This window comes from Neomonachus schauinslandi, chromosome 1, assembly GCF_002201575.2.
Source record: "Neomonachus schauinslandi chromosome 1, ASM220157v2, whole genome shotgun sequence".
NCBI classification, from domain to species: domain Eukaryota; kingdom Metazoa; phylum Chordata; class Mammalia; order Carnivora; family Phocidae; genus Neomonachus; species Neomonachus schauinslandi.
The window spans coordinates 124,988,337-125,013,440 of NC_058403.1; the positions used below are offsets into that span (position 1 = coordinate 124,988,337).

The following is a 25,104-nucleotide window of genomic DNA, read 5'->3' on the forward strand; positions in this document are numbered from 1 at the left end:
ACATTCACTCAAACATTCAACAACTGTTTACTAAGTTCTCAGGTCCTTGAGATCCTATAGTGGACCTTCAACAGCTGCTGTCATGAAACTCACTTTCTAGTTTTCAAACAAGCAATGAGAGAGGGACTTTAGGTAAACAAACCAGGGAGACAGACAGGGAGACATCCCAATCAAGCCATGTACGCAGAAAGAGGATAACCAATGTCCTTGGGTTGAGCTTGCTTCTCACTCTTCTCTCTCTCTCTGTACACACACACACACACACACACACACACACACACTGCTTGTTCCCAGATAAATAAATGTTCTTTGAACCGCTGTAAAGAAGAAGACCATGTGGCTGTAGGAGAGTAGGAGGCAGCTTTGTGAAACCTCCATTAACCGGAATGCCTTACCATCGGGGCTGTCCTGGGAGTGCTTCTAACACTTGAGCTCCTTGCTCTCACCCACTCACAACTTGTCCCACATGCCTCAGTGGGCCAGGGGAACACAGAGAGGAATGGGAAGCAACCCTCCTGTCCTCTGGGAGCTCCTTGTCCAGATACAACTAATTGCCATGGCAAGCAGTGGCCTAGTCAGCCTGGTGGCCCCAGAGTCAAGAACTCCAGAGCACTGTCCAGAGTCGGCCACGCAGATATTACGGTGTCATGGCTCCTTCTCTCCCATGGGACAGCAGATTTAGGATAAAATTATCTGTAGGAGAGGTTGGCTTGAGACTGGTGCGCCTTTCCTGGTCCTCCTCTCTTGCTGGCCAGGTCTGAGGGGAACACCTATGACCCCAAAGAGGCGCCCAGAGGAGGGATCTGGACCTAGAGAAGGGAGGGTGGGCTAGAGGCCACACGGGGTCACAGTCAAGCCAGTCTACCCCCACATGGTCCACCACACCCTTGCTCTCCCCCAACCTCCCTTCCTTTCCGTCTTCTGAGATGGACGTGCATCAATCAGGCGTCGCGGGAGGTGGAGGAAGGGACGGGAATCTAGGTTTTAAAAGACCAGGGACAAATGTCCCCTGCCAATTTCGTGTCATTTTTCTGGATTCAAAGGAGGGGTAGAGTTAGAGTAGGGAAGACAGACGTAGAGGGGCAACGAGAGACGGCCCGATCCGGGGGGTGTCTCGGAGGCCCGGCCAGGTGGTTCTCTCCCGCCGAGTGCGGGTTCCGGGTGGGCGGGCGGACGCCCCCAGCCCCGCAGCGGCGCGAGCCCCGCATGACATCAGAGGCTGGGGAGCGCGCAGAGCGCAGGCGCCGGCCGAGGAGGGAGACGGGAGGGGGCCGCGGCGCGCGGCTCGGGAGAGCGCTCCTCCGCCCCGCGCGCAGTCCCTGCGCCCCGCTCCGCCCGCGCCTCGCTGTCCGCGCCGCGCCTCGGGCGTCCAGAGCGCGCCCCTCGCACCGCAGCGAGCGCCGCCCGCAGCAGCCCAGCCCCAGCCTTCTCCTCCTCCGCCGCCGCCGCCGCGGGACACGCAGCCGCAGGCCGGGGCCGGGACGCAGCTGGGGAGTCAGGGACGCGCGCAGCCAGCCCTTCCCCCTCCGGCTCCCGCACCGCCGGCCGCCTCCCCTCGCCCTCCTCTTCCCTCCCTGCTCCTTCGCTTCTCCTCCTCCTCCTGCACGGCCCGGCTGCCATCACCATGTCCGCAGGGGGAGATTTTGGGAACCCACTGAGAAAATTTAAGTTGGTGTTCCTGGGGGAGCAGAGCGGTAAGTACCCCGCTTATTCTCTTGGCTTGGCGCCGAGTCGCCCCCCGCCGCCACATCATCCACCCAGTTGGGGCCCCGGCCCCGGCTCGGAAAGGCCCCTCCAAGCCCGGGTGGAGGGGAGGGACGGGGATGTGGGAGTCGGGGCCGGCTCGGGCGGGGCCGGGCCGGGGAGGGGCCCCGGGGAGGGATGGAGGGGGCGCTGGGCCGGAGGTGGGGGTGAGGGTGGGAGGTGGAGGTGAGGGTGGGAGGTGAGGGTGGGAGGTGGGGTGCGGGGCTAGAGCTGCGGGGTGGACGCCGCGCGGCGGGAGGCCGGAGGGCGGCGGCTCGCTCAGCCGCGGCGGCCGAGGCGTGAAGGCGCCGGGCTCGCCGGCTCGCTCGCAATGCGGCACCGGCTGCGGGCGACCGCGCAGGTGGCCGGGCGCGGGCGGGGGCCGGGGGAGGACAGGCGCCCCTCTTCGGAGAACGAGGTGGGGCCGGCGTCTGGCCCGAGGGCTCCCTGCGGACCCTACCCGGACCGGTGTTTAATGACGGGCACGTCCAGGCCCTGGAGCAGAGGGCCGCGAGGGAAGGCCGACACCTGTCTTCTGTGGAAAGAGCGGGCGCAGGCTGTAGGGGAACAGGGCGCCTACCTCCCCTGGCCTACGTCCGACTGGGCACGGAAGGTTCTAGACGCTGCCCTGTGCCAGCGTGTGTGAGCGTCTCTAGGGCTCAGGGTCTGGGCGAGGACAGCGAGGGTTCCCCGGTGCGAGGCAGATTTGGGGGATGGTACGGGGTGCCTCGCACCAAGAGGCAGCGAAGCCTGGAGCTGGGCAGAGAAAGGACCAGGCGACACGCCCTGCCTGGCTTCCCAGCACCCCTCCTGAGAGCGTTGACGGCAGAGGAGTCTTCCCACCCCCACCTCCCAGCTCACAGCCCGTCTTGGGGGAGGGGAGGTCACCGTGGCAGCCGGCCAGGGGCGGGGGGGAGGGGGAGACAAACGGCTTCCTTGCTGCCCATCAGCCTCCCCGGGGAAAGCATCTCTGAAACCCGGGTTGGCCCCAAGGTGGAAGGACCAGATTGAAGAGCGTGGACCCCTCTGACACCTGTAGGAAGGAGTGGTTCTCAGAGCATCTCTCCAGAGGCCTCTCACCTGGGGCTGCGGAGGGACTGGCTGGGCCTTGCCCAGCTCACCTCAGGAGGAAGGTGGCCGCTGGGGACAGGATCCCCAGCTCTAGCTCTGCAGACCAGTCCAGTTCACCTGGTTTGGTACCTGTCTGTACTAGGGACCAAGACACAGGCAACCTTAGGAGGACCTGATGGGCTCAGGGAATAGTGCTACCCTGGTGTGGGTACAGGTGGGTTGTGAAGGTCACATGGCAGTCTCCTCTGTTGCTACTCATTACCTGGGATGGATGGTTCAGAGAAGGATGTCAGAAGGTCAGGCCCTAACATGGGGATGGATCCTGGGGCCAGGCTGGGTATTCCAGAACAAGATCAACTCAGCCAGCCAGCCCTGTGTCCTGGACTCTGAGTTTCTGATCTTAACAGAGTCCAGCTTCAGGACTCACTATTTCCCATGCCTGAAGGATTTCAGGAGTCTTCACATCCCAGTGCTAATCTTACCTGGCCTGGAGCCCTGGGCGAGAAGTCTGATCAGGCAGCCTGGGAGCTGAATTCCTACCTGTGTTTCCTTGAGCAGATTTCCAGGCCTCTCTGAGCCTCAGTTTCTGTCTCTGTGAAATGGCTGCTTGAGGTTCTCTTACTCCTTCATGTTTCCCCAGTGCCTCTCACAGGGCCTTGGCCCTGATAGGTTCTCAAGAAACATTTGTTTATTCCAAGTCTGCACATGCTTCAGTAAAGCACCAGGGCTTTGATGAGGAGAATGTCTCTTGTGAGTAGGAGTGAAAACTCTGGACTCCCTCAGAATCTCTGATGGGCTGAGGCCCCTGAGGAGCCACACCAACCCCCTTTGTTCCTAAATCATTGAAATGAGAGCTTAAGGCCTCAGAGATGGAGCCCCCACCTTGCATGTGTAGATTAGAAGTCTGAGCCCCAGGGATGGGGAGGATTTGGGACAGTCCCACTGTGAGTTGCTAGCACTTCTGGGGCTGGAACCCACACCTCCTGTTCCCAGTCATTAACATGTCATTGGGAATTAAGATGACCTTGAATCAGGGCAATGAAGAACTGGGGAGCCTTCCTGAGTTGAGATGAGGATTGCCACTCTCTGGCCAGACTTGTGGCTCCATTGGGTGACCTGGTGGGAATGCTGGGCTGTTTGGGTTGGGGGCAGGGTTCACAAGTCACTAGAAACAAAGGCTCTGCCATCAGTGGGATTGGCTGTTGGCCACTCTGGTCCCTTCTGGCTTGGAGCCCTAGGGCCCTGAGAAGCCTCCTTCCACTTGAGTGTGTAGTGGGTCGTATACCTTGTATTCTACATGGCTTTTGGGGCCCCCCGAGTTAGGTTGGGACACATGCATCCCTGAGCCTGGGGGGATAGGGGAACTGCCTTCGTAGACACTGCTTCTGCCTTGCCTGCACACAAGTTTTTGTTTTGTTTTGTTTTAAGATTTTATTTATTTATGAGAGAGAGAGAGGACTCAAGTAGGCAGAGCGGCAGGCAGAGAGAGAGGGAGAAGCAGGCTCCTCGCTGAGCAGGGAGCCCAATGCGGGGCTCGATCCCAGGACCCTGGGATCATGACTGAGCCGGAGGCAGATGCTTAACCGACTAAGCCACCCAGGCGCCCCCCCTGCACACAAGTTTTGTGTGTGTTGGTCCTTTGTGTCACTGCAGCCTATGCAGTGCAGGGAGCCCCTGAGGTCTGGCTCCCCCGTTACCCTGGCTCTCCCTCCCTATGTGACCTCAGAGGTCCCTCACCTTCTGTACCTGGGACACTTGGGCCAGCTGAGCTTGACAGAGTCTTCTAGAGCCACATGGGTCTGCCTGTAAGCTAACTCCCCTGGATAGAAGCCAGGGGAAGGGGCTGGAGGGATGTGGCCTTCTCTTGTTTCCTGTGCCTGGTATAGTGGTGGCATCTCCCTAGGCCAGTGGGTGAAGACAGCTGGATTCCAAAAAGGAGTACCTGACCTGGAGCCCAGTGATAAGGAGGACACCCTGAAACAGATAATCCCAGGAGGGCATCAAGCCTTCAAAGATAGCAGGACCTGGTTTGAGTGGAAGGCCTTAAGGAACCACTCTAGAGAGAACACCCCTAGTCCGTGAGAAGGCCCCTCTCCTGGCAGCAGAATGACTGCTGTCCCCTAGACCACGGAACACAGGCTGGCTGGTAATGTCAGCCTGGCAGGGGGTGGGATTGTGGAGAGGGACCCAGGATGAGGGGACTCTTTGCAGTAGGAAGGCTGTGCAGTCCTGCTGGTGTTCAGATGGCTGTTGCTGGGCTTGCTGGCCATGCTCTTGTGCAGATGGCAGTGGGGTGGGGAGGCACACTGGTCCCAATGGCAACACTTGATGACATCCAGAGAACACAGACACGAGCTGGTGTCTGAGGAAGGAGTGGAGGCCTGGGGGACACACGTCTTCCTCCGAAGTTCTGACGGTGTTCTGTGGGGGGGTTAGGCTTCCCTTGGTGCATCCGGGAGTGTCATGGGGACTGGGGATGTGGACAGGCCTGTCGGGTATTCTGGCCCCTTCTGATCTCCCTTCCCCAGGACTCCTCCAGCCAAAGCAGGGAGATTGAGGGACCACCACAAGTTCGGTCTGCTTTCCCAGGCTGAGGCGACAGGACAGCGTCTCCCTCTGACGTGCGTCCTCCCTGTCCTGTCCCTGACAGTTGTGCTGCTGGAGGGGCCATCACAGTGAGCACGATGTGAATGGTGTCCCCAGAGTTGTGCAACACAGTGACTCTGCACACAGCTGCCTTTGGCCATTTAGTCATTTGTTCACTCATCCCCCTTCCATCATCCATTTATTCATTCAGTCAGGTCTTTGAGTGTATCCCTGCCTCATAGGACTTATGGCCCACTGGGAGTTCAGATATTTGTGGCTATAATTACAGCAAAGGTCTATGCGCGCTACGACGAGAAGAACAGCTGCTGTGAAAGCGCAGAGCAGGGCGTCCCACCCACCTTTGTGGGCAGGTGTCAGAGATGACTTCTAAGGCTTCAGAGGAGGAGATGCTCCTATAGGCAGCCGGCTGGTACTCCTTCGGTGAGCTGAGTGCAGGGACTAGGTCTTGTAAGGGGCCCACCCTCTCCAGGGGGCTTTGTCTGTTTTTCTCCCTGCTCTGGAGAAAAAAGGGGTGGGGTGGTGAGCAGGAGGACGAGGGTGTCTGGCTTGTTAGTGCTGAGAAGGGGCTTTCCCCCACTGTCACCTCATTCCTCCAGGTTAAGGAGTGGTCTTCCCCCCGACCCCCGCCACTGCCCAGAGGGCTCCCCCTGCCCCACCCAAGGCCTGGCCCAGCCTGACCGCTGCCGTCCCACCACACACCACCCATAATCACACAGGGAGCCCTTTGTACCTGAGGCCCATCCCAGAAGTCTGCTCCCTGCCACCTCCCAGACCCGCTCGCTCTGCTGTACCCAGCCCACTGGGGCACTCACCATGACATAGCTTTGGTTTCTTTCTGAGCATTTTTAAAACACTATCACATGCTGCCCCATGACCTCTCTGTTGCCTCAGTCACTCTGGATTTTTAAATGTTTATTAGCTTTTTCAGATACAAATCTCTAACTGAATTTTAAGCCCCTTAAAGGTGAATTTAAGCACCCAAGAGGACCAGGTCTTAGCTCCTTTCCCCTCTTCCCATCTGCAGGGGATTTGTACTCATTAAATGTCTGCATTTAAAAATGATGAGATTATCCTCGCTGTGTGATAGGTACTGATAGTCCGTTGGTAGATTAAAAGTCAGGGGAGTCAAGGCAGCTTTGAAACAGGATTCTTCATCCTGACACATGCTGCTTTCTCAAGCCTGGAGATCTTAGCAACACTTAAGAATCTTTCACTGAGGGTTGGAGCATTTAGCCTTGGTCGTGCCCAATGCACAGTTCATCTCACAAAAGCTGAACTTCTCAGGGCACCCCCACCCCCACCACCTTCTCTAAAGAAATAGGAGAAAGCAGCAAGGCCACCAAAGATGGGAAGGAAGGGACACGCCCAAACCAGATGTTGCCAGAGCTCACTTGGAGATCTTGGGTAAATCACCAAGTTGTTCTATGCCTCAGCTTTTTGGTCTTGTTTTCTCTCCTCCCAATTTTTTTTCCTCCCTTCCTCAGTGGCTGGAATGATGGGGGGAACCTTGGATGTTGGGTATGGACCCAGAATGTTGGCTTTGTTTCTTTAAAGAGGTATGCATGAGATGAGAGAACGTCAGGTGAGACCCCAAGATGAGAATTAACCTGTACTGGGCATAAGACAAGCATGGCGCCCTCAATGCTGAGGGTCAGGGACGAGAGAACTAACCAGAAGAGAAAAATGAGACTTGGCATATGTTCTGGTTCTACAGATGTAATAGTACCATCCTGTGCATGATCTGATTATCCTTATCATTTGCAGCCCCCAAATTAAAATGAATCCCATTAGAATACAACAGAATAACCTCATCATCTTTTTGTTACTTATAAAATCCCTTAAGTCAGCCCACGAATATTTACCCTTATAGGTGTTATCCTGACCTTGCAGACTTGCCCGAGGCAGACCTGAGAGTGGTACTGTCTGTGTCCGTCCAGGCTGCAGCGTCTCTCTGTCCTCCGCCCTCTGTGTCTTCCACTGTTGCTGAATGAATGAACCATTGAATGTGCAGGGCTGTTTGGTCTCAGTATAAATCACTTAGAGAAATTGTTGGGCAGAACCATTGATTAAGGTGAGAAAAGATTAAGGTGAACAGCAAAATCCATAGACATCCAGGATGGACTGCTAGAAAAACTGTGCTGGGCATTTTCTCAACTGTCTGTCTGTCCTCCTTTTCCATTTATCAGCACAGAGTAGAGAAGATGAGGGAGGTTGCCAGGGAGAAGCACCAGACATGCCCTGAGATGGGCAGCTTCGGCTAGAGCAAAAATGACAGGCACCTGGAAATGGGGCCCCAGACAGAGTCTCTGCTTCATGGGACAGGGAAGGAGAGGATAAAGATTGATAACACCTCTGGACTCCTCTGAGAAGTTCCTTACTGTATCTTAGGGCTTTTTACTTCCATAACGATTGCCTTAAACTAAGTGGAATCTTTTTAAGAAGTAAATGTTCACTGTTATGAATAATTTGTCATTTAATGAAATGACTTATTTTTAGTAAAAAAGCATATTTATCCTGGTCTCTTGGTAACAAGACCAGTGGGAGCCCAGGTGACTCAACCGTGTGTCCTGGGCCAGGTACCACCTGTTCCCAGTTGGGGACGTACCCAAGGGACAGGCCAGGGTCCAGGAGAAAACAGATGATACCCTGCTCCTAAGGGCAGAAGAGAGACTTAAAAGCCAAGGTTACTTCCAGGAAATGCACAGGAAGACGGGCAGCCTGATGCCCTGGCAGGTGCTGTGGATCATGAGCCAGGGAGAGAGGAAGACTTGAGTTGTGTGCAGTCTATGCTAGAGACCACAGCTTTCTTCCAGGGCCTGGATGGACAGTTGATGAAGGGCCATGATGCCTTGGTGGGATTTCCCCAGAGAAAGGGGCTTCCAGTATTGGGTTAACCGGCTCACCCAGTTTCCCCTGTGGCTGGAGATGAAGTGAGGGCAAGTCCCAGAGGCTGGCCATGAGCTGGGACTTTGTTCTGAGGGAAGTGGGGAGCTGGTGGAGGGTCCTCAGCTGGGGAGTGTCCTACACCTAGGAAGGATTCTTCATTCTAAGGGCTTGGAGAGGATGATGGACAGGGAGGGTCCAGAACAAGTCTGCCTTTCCTGGGAAATGGAGCTGACCCTCCCAGGTTTCTGTGTTCTTCCTCCAGATAACCTCAGGTGGCATTTAGGAATACCCGCTATGGCCTAGACTGCACACAGGGTACTTTCTCCCTAGCATCTTGTGATAGATGTGAAATTCTCCCTGTTTTGCAGGTCAGGAGATAGAGGCTCCAGGAGAGCTGGTCATGGCCACAGACTCACTGCTAGTGTGGCAGCATTGAATTTGAACCCAGGTCACTATGAGAAACACACACTGATCTGTTGGACCTCATGCCTCAAAGGCAGGTTCAGACCTTGTGGGGAAGAGAGGACAGAAGAACACTGAGGCCTTATAGACTCAAAGTCTGCTGTAAATGTCTCCTGGGGAATTATGTGCCAAGCTGTTTGCTGAGGATGGGCCAGTGGATCACAGCATGGGGGTGGATGGGAAGAGGCCTTTGATTCCCCTAGGCTGGTGAGGGGCACTGGGGCCCTGAGCAGGGAGGAGGGCAGGGGGATTGCTCTAAGAAGCAAGCAGGGTCTCCATGGGGGAGTCTACTGGAGTTGGACTGCATATCAGACACTCCATTCTTACACAGAATGAACTGCTTATTTGGGGTGGTTTGAAGGGAGTTGGTTGTAGAGAGTGTGGGGGCAACTAAAGCCTTCCCAAGTCAGCCCTGCCCTGCTATGGAGGTAGATGCCCTCCTGGTTCTAGCGGAGAATTCCTACACTGGGAAGAACCGAGCAAACCAAGCGGCTGCTTCCCACCTGCTCTGGGGTAACCCTTCTCCTGGCCTCATCCTCCCTTCAGGCCTGGAGATATCAGGGCCCTGGACACCCTGATTCTCTTCGGGGTCAGCCACCAGCAGCCTCTGTGGCTGGATAAGCCCCAGCCGTTCTCTGGCTTTCTCGATATATCCTCAGAGGCTACTGGACTGGGTGACCACTCAGGCCAGTGGAGCGCTGACTCTGGTCCTGTACTTCAGCGCTAGGTCGGGGTATGATGCCAAGCCCATAACACCCCCAGCCTGGAGATAGCACCGCTGGCTAGAGAGGTCAGAGGCACTGCAGAGGACGGCATGTCATCAGGGCCTCCGCTAACTGTCTCCCCCAGAACTTCCCTGGCCAGGCCCCAGTGCAGGGTCCCCTCCAGCCTGCTACCTCTTCTCCTGGGAGGCATTCTTGGCCTTCCTCCCTGGTGTGCCCCCGGGGTGCTGTGGCTCATCTCTTCTGATGGTGTGTTTGACTCAGGTTGCCAGGCAACGGGGATGGGGCTGTCCTGCCCTTCCTGCTGGCATGTGCTTATTCCTAACTGTACAGCGAGGACCTTTGATGGGGGCCAGCTGAACAGGAGACAGCTCCCAGGTACTTCTACTCCAGGACGCTTCTTTCGGCAGCCAGGGGGGTGGGTGGTAAGCAGGGAGGGCTGGGAAAGGGCTAGTGCCAGGTTGGGTACGTAGTATCCCCACCAGACTAGCCCCAGCTCCTGCTCCAGCCCCATCACTTACTCGGTGCTCCTGAGCCCTGCACTTCCGCCCCAGCCCTGCTCCTCGCTCTCTGGGTGGTACTGGGAGGTAATAGGACTACCCCGAGCTCATTTTCCTCACCAGACAGCAGGGTAATCCTTAACTTTTTGAGGGTTGCATGAAGATCAAATACATCAAATCATGGTGCATGGTAGATGCTCAAGTGATAGGTAATTTTGTTAATGGAACAGTGACAGCAGTCCCCCCTTTTGTAGATGAACGAGGGAGAAAGAAGTAGGGGTGGAGGTTTTGAGAATCACTGCTGGGTCATTTTTGTGTAGTGAGCTGCAGAGCACAAGTGATCTGATGCGTGGAGCTGCGTACCCATTTTATAGATGAAGAAAGCGCTTCTCTGAGAGGGGAAGGCTTCTGCACAGATTGCAGGACTCAGACCGGTTACTGCTGAGCTGGGAAGAGCTCTCAGGCCTCAAACTCCCTAGCTGGCATTTTTCCACCGCCCATCCCGGCAGGAAGTGGGACAGATTCACCCAGGCTTGCTCCGCTGGGCCCGCACAGCTGCTCACAGGAAGGGCACCTCATCTTCATGGCTCTGTAACTTGCCCAGGGACAAGGAGCGCAGCCTGGGTAGACAACAGGGGCAGAGGCTTTGCCATGTTGTGATTATGACAGTAGTTGGTGAGGTAAGCAGGTAATAAATCTCAGCCAGTGGTAACATGACTATTAAGCATGCAAACGAGGTTCTGGGCGTGGTCTGCCGGGGGGAGGGGGTGGAGGGTGTTGGTGTCAGGGAAGGCTTCCCAGAGGAGGTTTTGGACAGTGAGCAGGAATTCAGAGGCACACAAGGGAGGCATCTTGAGCAGAGGGCCTGACTATGCCACGGCTAGGGGGCTGGGAGGGGCTTGGAACTTCTGGGGGAGTTGGGCATAGTTCAGGGTGGCTGGACTCTAGCATGGGGGGGCAAGGTGGTGAGCACGGTTGGAAAAAGCATTGAGCCTGGGGAAGGCAGCAGGGTCAGGCCCCAGAGAAGGGCTTCCACACACAGGGTTTGGATCTTCCCTGCAGGCAGTGGGGACAACTGGGGGTTTTGACCAAGGAGGGACATGCTCATGGAGTAGAAGACAAAGGTGAAGTATGGCCTGATTGGAAGCAAGGGATGCAGGCAGCCTGTACCAGGCCAAGCAGGGAACAGAGAATAGAATATAGAGGAGGGTTTGTGAGCCTGAGCTTCCTTCCAGCTCTCAGATTTAGGCCTCTAGACACATAAATTTTCCTGGTTTTTTATAGGGTGCGAATCATTCAGGATAATGAAGCGTTGTAAGGGAGGGGCTCTTGTGCTTCTCTACAAGGCTACACTGTACTTGGATGCACCAAAACCAGCCACCTTGAGCTCCTCTGTCCTTCCTGCCTCCACAATGCCCTGGGTCCCCTGACTGCTTCTGTCCTGCCAAAGGGGTGCTCCAGGGCTGCTGACATCCCTTCCAGACTCTTCCCCTCTGCCACCTGCTCAGGACAGGATGTACCACTTGGAGTGAAGTTGGTTATTAGATGTCTGCACCCCCAGCCCCCTGGTCGTGGGGTATGTGAGCTCCTTCTGCCTTCTGGTCATTGGGTTTGTGAGCTCCCCTGGCCCTTTAGCCAGCCTCTTATCACTCCCTCCCTTGCTGAGCTCCTCTTCCAATGGATGCTTGACCCACTGTCTTTGCTTTCTCCCATGGATTCCCTTGCTCTTCTTTGCTGAATTCTAGCTCCCCAACAAGCTTAGGGGTCCCTGAGAACTTGAAGGAGGGCAGCATTGTATAAGGGAGAGCCCCACTCCCTGACTTGGAGACAAAAACCCAATCTCAAGCTGCCTGGCTGCACAAAAAGTAAAGGGCAAGAGTCAGGGAGCCAGAGTAGAGGCAGGGGACTAGCACAGAGCGGGTGGCCTGCTTGGCTCAATGGGTGCAGTCCCCTGCCCATGAGGCAGCTCATGGTCTATTCTCAAGGACTGAAACCTCACCCTGCAAAGCCCTGGTGACCTCTGCCCCCTGTCCCTCCTGTCTGCTACCCAGGCAGTGCCCATGGAAGTTACTAAGCACCACCTGGCTATTCCTTTGGTAGCATGGCTGGGGAGTGAAGAATATCCTAATTATCAGCAATCAAACACATTTCAGTCACTGCTCATGGCCCCTGGGAGCCGTGACAGATTTATTGTCTATGAGGTCAGGATGGGTAAGGAGACCTGTTCCCTTGCTTGGTCCTCAGCAGAGGTGTCTCCTTTGCCTGGAGTTGCTGGCCTGGAGATAAATGGGCCCAGAAGCTGGCCACAAGCAGCTCAATGCAGCTGTGACCATTTGAACCCCCTCTGTTCCCTCCTCATTGCCCTAAGCCCTGGGGCAGAGGCAGGACCAGGAGACCCATCCCAGGTTCAGGACTGGGTTGCTGACTGTGCCCTTTGCATGAGAGACAGGTTCCTCTGAGGATGGTGTGCTAATTCAGAGAGACATGGAGAAAATGTTCTGTTCTGACCCTGTTGATGAGCAGGGAGTAAACACTGTGCAGACTGAAGAGAGTAAAGCGAAGCATTTCGAACAAGTGTTTCTTGTTTGTTTCCCCATCCAATGAAGGGAGAGGGCTAGGAGGAAAGAATGGAGAAGGGAGAGCCATGGAAGCATAGAGGTGGAGGAGGGAGGCCCTCCTCCCAGAAACAGACAGACCTAGGTGTGCCAGTCACAGGGCTCCTGGAGCAGCACTGAGGCCTTGGGAGAACCAGGGTGGTTTGCAGCTCTAGGTGGTGGTGCCCTCCGCCCCAGGTTCTGTCCCAACAGAATGAAAGGCTGCAGGTTCCCACAGAGGCCCTGATGTGTATCGGGCACAGGAGTGAGGGGACCTGCTCTGTGTTTGGGTCGAGGATGAGGTGAGGAGCGGGGACTGCTGCTGCGGAGGGCTGATGACCTCCAGCGAGGCGGAGCATGGGTGGAGAGAAGGGTTCTTAGCTTGTCCTGGAGGACAAGTGCTGGGCTTTGATGAGCACGCTCAGCTTTGTCCCTCCCTCTCTGAGGTGGGTTGGCTCTGCCCCACTGGGACCCTGCAGTTCCCAGACTGGGCGGCTGTGAGCAGGGTCAAGTCTTGGGACCAGGAGATCTGTGTTTATTTCTGCTCTTCTCTGCGTAGAGAGCACCTCTGAGAAGGGTTTGTTTTTAGGGAGAAAAAAAGTCCCCCTCCTCAAATTGGCCAAATTTTTAGAATATTAACAGATCCCACCTATAGCACCAGGATCCAGAAGTTCTCTGATCGTAATTCATTAAGTACCCCCTTCCTCCCCCACATCCAGCCAAAGTGCCGCAGGCTGCTGCCCAGATCAGAGTCTGAAAAGCAGGCCTGAAAAAGTGCCCGGCTGACCACCCACCTTGGGTCTCTCCCACCTACATCAGAAGAGGGCAGAATCCCACATGTGGGGCCACAACCCAGCTCCCTCCTGCCTCCATCGTGCAGCAGAAGGGCTACTGTAAGCCAGGGTTCTGATCTGGATGGTGTCAACTTGTCCCTCCACCTTGGCTTGGGAGGGCTGGATGTGGTGTGCGAGAACCGTGCAGAGCAGTGTGCAAATGCACGGTGCAGTAATACAACAGGCTTCCAGCCTTCCTCCCCCGCCCCGAGCCTCTGCCTACGCCAGCCAGTAGCTTCTTTCTTAGGGCACAGAGGCCCGTGAGGTTCTGTTGCAGGCGACCAGCCGAGTCACCACTGTGGGAGAGGAAGCAGAGGCTGAGTGAAGAGTAGAGGTGGTGTCTCTTAGGAACGTGTGAATGTGAGATAGTGTGTCATGTGTGACCTCAGGTGACCCCGAGTGAGCAATGCCCTTGCATAGCCCCTCCCCTCGAGTGCACATAGAAACTGAGGCTTGCTTCTACCTAGTATGGGATGGCAGAGGTGATGGATGTCCCTACAGGGGTGTTCCTCTAGAAGATCCCTCTTGCTGGCCTTGAAGAAGCAAGCTGCCATGTGTGAGAGGGCCTGTGAGGGGTCATGTGGTGTGGAACTGTGGGTGAGCCTCTAGGAGATAAGAACAGCGTCTGGCCAGCAGCCCCAACAAAATGGGGGCCTCCGTGCTCCAGCCACAAGGAACTGAATTTTGTCAAGAATCACAGGAACTTGGAAGAGCTTGGACTCCAAGCCCCAGAAAAAAGTGTTGCTACCGTGCTGATAACCATGATTGCAGCCTTGTGAGACCCTGAGCAAGGACCCACATAAGCCATGCCCAGACTCCTGTCCACAGAAACTGTGAGATAATCAGTGTGTGTTGTTTTAAGCCACTAAGGTTGTGGTGTTACCCAACCAATAACTAATACAGATGGGGTGAAGATTTTCCAGGAAGGAGACACCTTAGAGATGCCCTTGTTTTGCAGACAAGGATTTGGAGCATCCAGAGTGGGGCCAGGATCTGCTCCAGGTTAAACAGCTGGCTGGGGCCCCCCAAAGCAGGAGTGAGGGAGGCCCCTCGGAGTGGGGCTCTGGTTCTTGCTCTGCCGTTGCTTTCTTCATGCGGCCTTGAACAAACCGTCCTGTGCCCTGGACCTCCATTTTCCCCATCACATGCTGGATCATGTCACATGTCAGGGCTGGATCAAAGTTTCTCTAGCTGCCTTCTTGCCCTGACTTGGTATTTTGCAGCCACTCTGATCTGTAAGCCTTCTGGGACCAGGCTTTTGCACCTTAGTGCAGTTTACTTTCCACTGCTCCTTGGCACTTCCCCTGGGACTTCAGGAGGCATGATCTCCTTGTCCTGAGCATACTTCATAAGCCTTATGGGCTCAGAGAAACCTTTGAAATGGAGATCTAGCTGTGAACCAGGAGAGATACTATCTAACCATGACCCTGGTGCCATGTGATTCTGGGCAGTTGGCCCCTCTTCTCTGACCTCACATCTCCTCAGCTCAGTGAGGGGCTTGGGCAAGATTAACTCTAGAGTCCTTGATGGCTTATGGCACTTCTGGTGCAGCTTTTGAGAGGGCTTCTTAGGGAACCAGAGCTTGTGGGATGGGAACTGGGTGAGCCTGGCTACCATGTCCTGGTACCCAGGCATCCAAGTCCAGAGGGCAGACCTAAGTATTGACTCAGCTCACTCCCTCTCGCCTGGCCCTCTGGTCACCCCAGTACCTGATCAACAGTTGTCCCTGATTTCACAAGAGCTGGAGACACAGGGTTCCTCCCTCCTACTGGGTGGTCCTGTGTCCACTCCCAGGCCCAGGGTTCTGGAGATCTAGAGTACCTTCTCTATCTCAGAAACAATGATCCGCATCTCTTAACTTCACCAGGAAGGCATCCCTACTCCCCAAGTGAACCCTGAGGAGGTGACCTGGAGTCCCTCATGAAAGCTCCTTTCTGTTGACTGAAGGAGGAGGTCTGCATATCCATTCTTCCCTTTCCAGCTGGTTCTAGAGGTGCAGGGGCTGGGAATGTGCCTGTTCCCCTTGTCAAAGCAGCAAGGTGAGCAGCAGCGAGCAGGCTGAGTGAGGGTGTACACAGGAGATGAGGAGAAGCTGGGGCCAGGAGGAGTGCCAAGAACAATTCCCTGTGCCCATGGAGACCTCAGAGACAGCACTCATGGATGTCAGCTTAGGGTCCTCTGAGGGGGGCTGGGCACCTGGGAAGGTGCCCTGCCTACATTAGCCTGCAGTCGGACACCACCTTCCATCTCCTGAGCGAGCTTGCTCTCTTGGCCAGACCATAGCAGTGCCCCCATGCATGGGGGCTGCGGGTCCACTGTCACAGGGCCACTCTGACTGGACCTCAGCTGACAACCTGGGAAACATAAGCCATGCCTCTCAGCACTGCCTGCTTGTTCTCATTGCCCCACTCTTCTCTCCCTGTTAGTGAGGCTTTTACCATCAATGACACCAGCAATTTGCTTTGGGAAGAAGGGATAAACATGAGCACGAATACGACTTTGCCAAACTCTGTGCTGTGGATGGGCCAAGAGTTCCTACCAGTTCAATAAACTACCAAATTGCATTAACACCAGCCTTGTCAAAAGATCAGCTGGTGGTGGGAATTTAGCATGTGCTCCCTCCTTCTCTCAAACATACATATCCTCACTATGAAGTAATGTTTCACAGCACCCGTGCAGCTACTCAGGCGTGTGGACATGACTGGCCTGTGTAGGGTCTGAATGCAGTTGGCCTGAGCCTCGGGCCATTCTGCCCACCCTGGTCTGGCTATCCATGGAAGCCATGCCAGAGGGTAACTGTGTATGCTGTGAGTGGGGGCTCCTGATCTGAGCAGGGAGTAGAGGGTGGCTCATACTCAAAGCTAGCAGGTGCTGGTGCTGCTGTTGGGACCTGGAGGGGAGACTCTGCACCTTTTTTGAAGCTGACAGGAGTGTTTGAGATGACTCAGGCAGAGAAGGTCCAGACGGTAGGTGCACTAGTTGTGGTTGGGACGAGCTCCACACAAGCTGTGTGGTCAGGTCTCACGTGGTTGTCAAGAAAGTCCCACAGATTCTCTTGACAAGATTCTCAGTTTCACAGCTAAGACACTGGGAGGATCAGGGAGTTCCCATGCACACTAGGGCTTCTGATGCCTGCTGGATTGGGCATGCGTGTGTGTGTCTGTGTTTGCATGCATCTCCCCACACGTGCACACGTGGTGGTTTCACATGGGCTCTGCCCACTGAGTTGATTTGTCTAGGCTTGCTCAGTCTCCTGGCCCATGGTTAGAAGGGTTCACAGCAGCTTCCTGGTGCCCAGCTAGGTCCTGGTTTTCTGTAAAAGACTAAGTTGATGCCAAGTACAGTTATATTCTTGTTTCTTAGGAAAACTTCATGTTGACCAGAATGTTTAATAAATCAGAACAAGCCATTTCCTGAATGTGCTAGAAATCTGAGAGACATGGATGTGTGCATGTATGTGCATAATTTTTTAAAAATCACCATATTTCTTTCTTTGTTTAACTTTTTACTTTGACATAATTTTAGGCCTTTAGAAAAGTTGCAAGAATAGTACAAAGACTTCCCATGTGCCTTTCACCTAGAATGTTAACTTTTCATTGTTCTCATAGAATTCATAATATGAGAGGTGAGCATAGGCTTTTCAACCTACATTGTACATATGAGGAAGCTGAGCCTTAGAGAGGATAGTAACTAACCTAAGATCACACAGCAAATAAGTGGCAGAGTCAGGATTCAAATCCAGATCTGTCAGATTTTAAGTGCATGTACTATGTGTGATGTAAGCATGAGTGTGCAGGTATCCTGCTCCTTTGCCCAAAGAACTTACTTTCTTGTGTTATAGGTCTGCTAGCAGAAATTGTTTTCACGTTTGATTCCTTTTTCTCACCTTCATTTTTAAAAGATTTTTTGCTGGGTATAGAAGTCTGTGTTGACAATATTTTTCTTTCAGTACTTCAAAAATGTCACTTCATTTTCTTCTGGTTTGTGTGGTTTCTGACAAGGTAACAGAAAATTTTTTCTTCCATGTTTTCTTAGGTCTGTGATCCAACATATAGTTATTTCTGTTTACAAAGTCAATGATCTTTTAAAGATTTTTATTCTTTTTAAAGATTTTAAGTAATCTCTACACCCAACCTGGGGCTCAACTTCACAACCCCGAGATCAACAGTCGCACGTTCCACCAACTGAGCCTGCCAGGTGCCTCAAAGATTTTTAAATAATATGAAAGAGATATTACATATTTAACCACGTATTAACCATTCCTCATGTTCATTGTTCTTTTGTGTAGCTCCACATTCCCATCTGGTGTCATTTCACTTTCTCCTGGAGGACTTCCTTTAACATTTCTCATTGTGAGGGTCTGCAGGTCATGAAATCTGTCAGTGTTTGAATGTTTGAAAAAATCTTTATTTCATCTTTGTTTTGACAGATGTTAGATAATATATATATCTGAAAGTTATGTTTTAGGTTAATAGGTTTTTCTCTTTCTGTACTTTACAGATAACTGCTCCATTTTCTTCCTGCTTGCATTGTTTCTGAGGAGAAATTACTGTCTTCTTATTTTTGTTTCTATATACTTAATGTGTCTGTTCTCTCACTACCTTTATGATTTTCTCTTTGTCACTAATTCTGTGCAAATGGGTTATGATGTGCCTTGGTGTGGTTCCTTTTTTTTTTTTTTTAACATTGTTAAATATTTATTTATTTATTTATTTATTTTTATTCTTATGTTAATCCCCATACATTACATCATTAGTTTTAGATGAAGTGTTCCATGATTCATTGTTTGTGCATAACACCCAGTGCTCCATGCAGAATGTGCCCTCCTCAATACCCACCACCAGGCTAACCCATCCACCCACCCCCCTCCCCTCTAGAACCCTGTTTATTTTTCAGAGTCCATCGTCTCTCATGGTTCGTCTACCCCACTGATTTCCCCCGCTTCATTCTTCCCCTCCCGCTACCTTCTTCTTCTTTTTTTTTTCTTAACATATATTGCATTATTTGTTTCAGAGGTACAGATCTGAGATTCAACAGTCTTGTACAATTCACAGCATTTACCAGAGCACATACCCTCCCCAGTGTCTATCACCCAGTCACCCCATCCCTCCCACCCCACCCCCCACTCCAGCAACCCTCAGTTTGTTTCCTGCAATTAAGAATTCCTCATATCAGTGAGGTCATATGATACATGTCTTTCTCTGTTTGACTTATTTCACTCAACATAATACCCTCCAGTTCCATCCACGTCGTTGCAAATGGCAAGATCTCATTCCTTTTGATGGCTGCATAATATTCCATTGTGTATATATATATATATATATATATATATATATATATATATATACCACATCTTCTTTATCCATTCATCTGTCGATGGACATCTTGGCTCTTTCCACAGTTTGGCTATTGTGGACATTGCTGCTATAAACATCGGGGTGCACGTACCCCTTCAGATCCCTACATTTGTATCTTTGGGGTATATACCCAGTAGTGCAATTGCTGGATCATATGGTACCTCTATTTTCAACTTTTTGAGGAACCTCCATACTGTTTTCCAGAGTGGCTGCACCAGCTTGCATTCCCACCAACAGTGTAGGAGGGTTCCCCTTTCTCCGCATCCCCACCAACATCTGTCGTTTCCTGACTTGTTAATTTTAGCCATTCTGACTGGTGTGAGGTGGTATCTCATTGAGGTTTTGATTTGGATTTCCCTGATGCCGAGCGATATTGAGCACTTTTTCATGTGTCTGTTGGCCATTTGGATGTCTTCTTTGGAAAAATGTCTGTTCATGTCTTCTGCCCATTTCTTGATTGGATTCTTTGTTCTTTGGGTGTTGAGTTTGATGAGTTCTTTATAGATTTTGGATACTAGCCCTTTATCTGATATGTCATTTGCAAATATCTTCTCCCATTCTGTCGGTTGTCTTTTGGTTTTGTTGACTGTTTCCTTTGCTTTGCAAAAGCTTTTTATCTTGATGAAGTCCCAATAGTTCATTTTTGCCCTTGCTTCCCTTGCCTTTGGCGATGTGTCTAGGAAGAAGTTGCTTCGGCTGAGGTCAAAGAGGTTGCTGCCTGTGTTCTCCTTTAGGATTTTGATGGACTCCTGTCTCACATTGAGGTCTTTCAACCATTTTGAGTCTGTTTTTGTGTGTGGTGTAAGGAAATGGTCCAGGTTCATTCTTCTGCATGTGGCTATCCAATTTTCCCAACACCATTTGTTGAAGAGACTGTCTTTTTTCCATTGGACATTCTTTCCTGCTTTGTCAAAGATGAGTTGACCATAGAGTTGAGGGTCCATTTCTGGGCTCTCTATTCTGTTCCATTGATCTATGTGTCTGTTTTTGTGCCAGTACCATGCTGTCTTGATGATGACAGCTTTGTAATAGAGCTGGAAGTCCGGAATTGTGATGCCGCCGGCTTTGCTTTTCTTTTTCAACATTCCTCTGGCTATGCGGGGTCTTTTCTGGTTCCATACAAATTTTAGGATTATTTGTTCCATTTCTTTGAAAAAAGTGGATGGTATTTTGATGGGGATTGCATTGAATGTGTAGATTGCTCTAGGTAGCATTGACATCTTCACAATATTTGTTCTTCCAATCCATGAGCATGGAATGTTTTTCCATTTCTTTGTGTCTTCCTCAATTTCTTTCATGAGTATTTTATAGTTTTCTGAGTCCAGATCCTTTGTCTCTTTGGTTAGATTTATTCCTAGGTATCTTATGGTTTTGGGTGCAATTGTAAATGGGATCGACTCCTTAATTTCTCTTTCTTCTGTCTTGTTGTTGGTGTATAGGAATGCCACTGACTTCTGTGCATTGATTTTATATCCTGCCACTTTACTGAATTCCTGTATGAGTTCTAGCAGTTTTGGGGTGGAGTCTTTGGGGTTTTCCACATAAAGTATCATATCATCTGCAAAGAGTGAGAGTTTGACTTTTCTTTGACAATTTGGATGCCTTTGATTTCTTTTTGTTGTCTGATTGCTGTGGCTAGGACTTCCAATACTATGTTGAATAGCAGTGGTGATAGTGGACATCCCTGCCGCGTTCCTGACCTTAGGGGGAAAGCTCTCAGTTTTTCCCCATTGAGAACGATATTCACTGTAGGTTTTTCATAGATGGCTTTTATGATATTGAGGTATGTACCCTCTATCCCTATACTCTGAAGAGTTTCGATCAAGAAAAGATGCTGTACTTTGTCAAAAGCTTTTTCTGCATCTATTGAGAGGATCATATGATTCTTGTTCTTTCTTTTGTTAATGTATTGTGTCACATTGATTGATTTGCGGATGTTGAACCAACCTTGCAGCCCAGGGATAAATCCCACTTGGTCGTGGTGAATAATCCTTTTAATGTACTGTTGGATCCTATTGGCTAGTATTTTGGTGAGAATTTTTGCATCCATGTTCATCAGGGATATTGGTCTGTAATTCTCCTTTTTGATGGGGTCTTTGTCTGGTTTTGGGATCAAGGTAATGCTGGCCTCATAAAACGAGTTTGGAAGTTTTCCTTCCATTTCTATTTTTTGGAACAGTTTCAGAAGAATAGGTATTAATTTTTCTTGAAATGTTTGGTAGAATTCCCCTGGGAAGCCATCTGGCCCTGGGCTTTTGTTTTTTGGGAGATTTTTGATGACTGCTTCAATTTCCTTCATGGTTATAGGTCTGTTCAGGTTTTCTATTTCTTCCTGGTTCAGTTTTGGTAGTTGATACATCTCTAGGAATGCCTCCATTTCTTCCAGGTTATCTAATTTGCTGGCATAGAGTTGCTCATAATATGTTCTTATAATTGTTTGTATTTCTTTGGTGTTGGTTGTGATCTCTCCTCTTTCATTCATGATTTTGTTGATTTGGGTCATTTCTCTTCTCTTTTTGATAAGTCTGGCCAGGGGTTTATCAATCTTGTTAATTCTTTCAAAGAACCAGCTCCTAGTTTCGTTGATCTGTTCTACTGTTCTTTTAGTTTCTATTTCATTGATTTCTGCTCTGATCTTTATGATTTCTCTTCTCCTGCTGGGTTTAGGCTTTATTTGCTGTTCTTTCTCCAGCTCCTTTAGGTGTAGGGTTAGGTTGTGTACTTGAGACCTTTCTTGTTTCTTGAGAAAGGCTTGTATTGCTATATACTTTCCTTTTAGGATTGCCTTTGCTGCATCCCAAAGATTTTGAATAGTTGTGTTTTCATTTTCATTGGTTTCCATGTATTTTTTTAATTCTTCTTTAATTTCCTGGTTGACCCATTCATTCTTCAGTAGGATGCTCTTTAGCCTCCATGTATTTGAGTTCTTTCCGACTTTCCTCTTCTGATTGAGTTCTAGTTTCAAAGCATTGTGGTCTGAAAATAGGCAGGGAATGATCCCAATCTTTTGGTACCGGTTGAGACCTGATTTATGACCTAGGATGTGATCTATTCTGGAGAATGTTCCATGGGCACTAGAGAAGAATGTGTATTCCGTTGCTTTGGGGTGGAATGTTCTGAATATGTCTGTGAAGTCCATTTGGTCCAGTGTGTCATTTAAAGTCTTTATTTCCTTGTTGATCTTTTGCTTAGACGATCTGTCCATTTCAGTGAGGGGGGTGTTAAAGTCCCCCACTATTATTGTATTGTTGTCGATGTGTTTCTTTGCTTTTGTTATTAATTGGCTTATATAATTGGCTGCTCCCATGTTAGGGGCATAGATATTTACAATTGTTAGATCTTCTTGTTGGATAGATCCTTTAAGTAGGATATAATGTCCTTCCTCATCTCTTATTACAGTCTTTGGTTTAAAATCTAATTTGTCTGATATAAGGATTGCTACCCCAGCTTTCTTTTGGTGTCCATTAGCATGGTAAATGGTTTTCCACACCCTCACTTTCAATCTGGGGGTGTCTTTGGTTCTAAAATGAGTCTCTTGCAGACAGCATATCGATGGGTCTTGTTTTTTAATCCAATCTGATAGCCTGTGTCTTTTGATTGGGGCATTTAGCCCATTTACATTCCGGGTAACTATTGAAAGATAGGAATTTAGTGCCATTGTATTGCCTGTAAGGTGACTGTTACTGTATATTGTCTGTGTTCCTTTCTGGTCTATGTTGCTTTTAGGCTCTCTCTTTGCTTAGGGGACCCCTTTCAAGATTTCCTGTAGGGCTGGTTTTGTGTTTGCAAATTCCTTTAGTTTTTGTTTGTCCTGGAAGCTTTTTATCTCTCCTTCAATTTTCAATGACAGCCTAGCTGGATAGAGTATTCTTGGCTGCATATTTTTCTCATTTAGTGCTCTGAATATATCCTGCCAGTCCTTTCTGGCCTGCCAGGTCTCTGTGGATAGGTCTGTTGCCAATCTAATGTTTCTACCCTTGTAGGTTACATATCTCTTCTCCCGAGCTGCTTTCAGGATTTTCTCTTTGTCTCTGAGACTCGTAAGTTTTGCTATTAGATGTCGGGGTGTTGACCTATTTTTATTGATTTTGAGAGGGGTTCTCTGTGCTTCCTGGATTTTCATGCCTGTTTCCTTCCCCAAATTAGGGAAGTTCTCTGCTATAATTTGCTCCATTATACCTTCTGCCCCTCTCTCTCTTTCTTCTTCTTCTGGGATCCCAATTATTCTAATGTTGTTTCGTCTTACGGTATCGCTTATCTCTCGAATTCTGCCCTCGTGATCCAGTAGTTGTTTATCTCTCTTTTTCTCAGCTTCTTTATTTTCCATCATTTCATCTTCTATATTACTGATTCTCTCTTCTGCCTCATTTATTCTAGCAGTTAGCGCCCCTATTTTTGATTGCACCTCATTAATAGCCTTTTTGATTTCTACTTGGTTGGATTTTAGTTCTTTTACTTCTCCAGAAAAGGTTTCTCTAATAACTTCCATATTTTTTTCAAGCCCAGCTAGTATCTTTAAAGTGACGATTCTGAACTCTAGATCTGACATCGTACTAATGTCCGTATTGAGTAGGTCCCTGGCAGTCGGTACTACCTCTTGTTCTTTTCGTTGAGGTGATTTTTTCTGTCTTGTCATTTTGTGCAGAGGAGAATAGATTAATGAGAGAACAAAATGCTAGCAGAGTAACAACGTCCCCAGAAAATATACTCTAAACAAATCAGAAAGACCTGAAGCAGTGGGAAAAGAAAGGGAAAGAGAGAAAAAAGAAAAAGAAAAAGATAAAGATAAAAACAAAAACAAACAAAACAAAACAACAACAACAACAAAAAAAACCAGAATGTGATCAAATATGATCAGGCTGGTATATAGATCAGTGCCACACACTAGATTTGGGGTGTATTTTGGTCTTTTAGAAGAAAGTGCCTCCCAAAATTTTAAAGAAAGAAAAACTTATATATTTACAAAAATAAGGGTTGATATGATGAAGGGATGGAATATGACTGTAAAGATGGAAATTATAAAAAATTTTATAAAAGGAATTGATAAGAAGTTGTTTGAAAAAAGAAAGAAGAGGATTTAAAAAAAGAAAAAAGAAAAAAAAAAGGGAGAGGATGTGATCAGGCAGGGGAATAGAAAACACCATATACTAGAGATTTAGGGTATATTTTAATGTGTTAGAAGAAACTATCTCAAAATTTTAAAGAGAGAACAACTTATATATATAAGCCAAAAATACGGGTAACTACTATGAAGGGATAGAATATGGCTCTAAAAATGAAAAATAAAAATGTTTTTTTTTTTAAAAAGGGATTGATAAGATGTTGGTTGAAAAAGGGAAAAAGAAAAATTAAAAAAGAAAAAAAAGAAAAAAAGACAGTTAAAAAAAATTAACTTTGAAAGACTAAAGAATCATGGTAAAAAAGCCATGAATTCTATGTGCAGTAGTCCCCTAGCGCTGGAGTTCTGCCGTTCTCATTGATCGGTAAACTTGGTCTTGGCTGGCTGTTCTCGCTGATCTTCTGGGGAGGGGCCTGTTGCCGTGGTTTCCAAATGGCTTTGCCGGAGGCGGAATTGCCCCGCTCTTGCCCCCTCCCGGCTAAGTAATCTGCTCGGGTTTGCTCTCCGGAGCTTTTGTTCCCTGCGAGCTTTCCGTACAGCTTTGGAGGCGGGAGAGTGAAAATGGCGGCCTCCCAATCTCCGCCCCGGAGGAGCCGAGAACTCGGGGCCCCGCTCCTCAGTGAGCCCCCAGAGAAAAGCCGTCAGTCACTCCCGTCTCCCTGGTCTCCGGCCGGCCGCACTCTGTGCTCACCCGGCCTGTGTCTGCGCGTTTCTCTCTCTGGCACCTGACCCCGGGTGGAGTCTCCAAACCCAGCAGATCCCTGCGGCGCACTCGCGTGCGGCTCCTCCCGGGGGAAGAAGGTGAGTCTCCCCGGATCTGCCGCTTGTTGGGTCCCTGCTGGAGGAGCAGGGGCCCGACTGCGCGGCGGATCACGGTTTATGGCAACCCCGAGCTGAGAGCCCGCGCCTGGGCTCCGCCTCTGCAGCTGGCTTCCCTGCTCCGTTACCTGGGAGCTCTGCCACACTCAGGCACCCCCGGTCTTTCTGTGACCCGTGGGTCCTGAGACCACACTGTCCCGGAGGGTTCCACCCCCTGCTCAGCCACCAGAGTGACGTCCCTCGGCGGAGCCGACTTCTAAAAGTTCCGATTTTGTGCTCCGCGGCTCTATCACTTGCCAGAAGCGGCCGACGGAGGCCCCTCCCCTGCCGTCTATCCTCCCGAATATCGCCTCGGATTCACTTCTCCGCACGTCCTACCTTCCAGAAAGTG

The 25,104-nt window shown here is 50.3% G+C and overlaps 1 protein-coding gene across 2 annotated transcripts in view; it reads left to right on the top strand.

Moving 5' to 3' along the window:
* The first annotated feature begins 1,624 nt into the window (after window positions 1-1,624).
* RAB6B (RAB6B, member RAS oncogene family) overlaps window positions 1,625-25,104 on the top strand; it is a 64,640-nt gene continuing 41,160 nt past the window's right edge. For both annotated transcript variants that reach the window (XM_021678773.1, XM_021678775.1), the window contains exon 1: window positions 1,625-1,694. In XM_021678773.1, coding sequence (XP_021534448.1) covers window positions 1,625-1,694 — 70 coding nt within the window. The remainder of the gene's footprint in view (window positions 1,695-25,104) is intronic.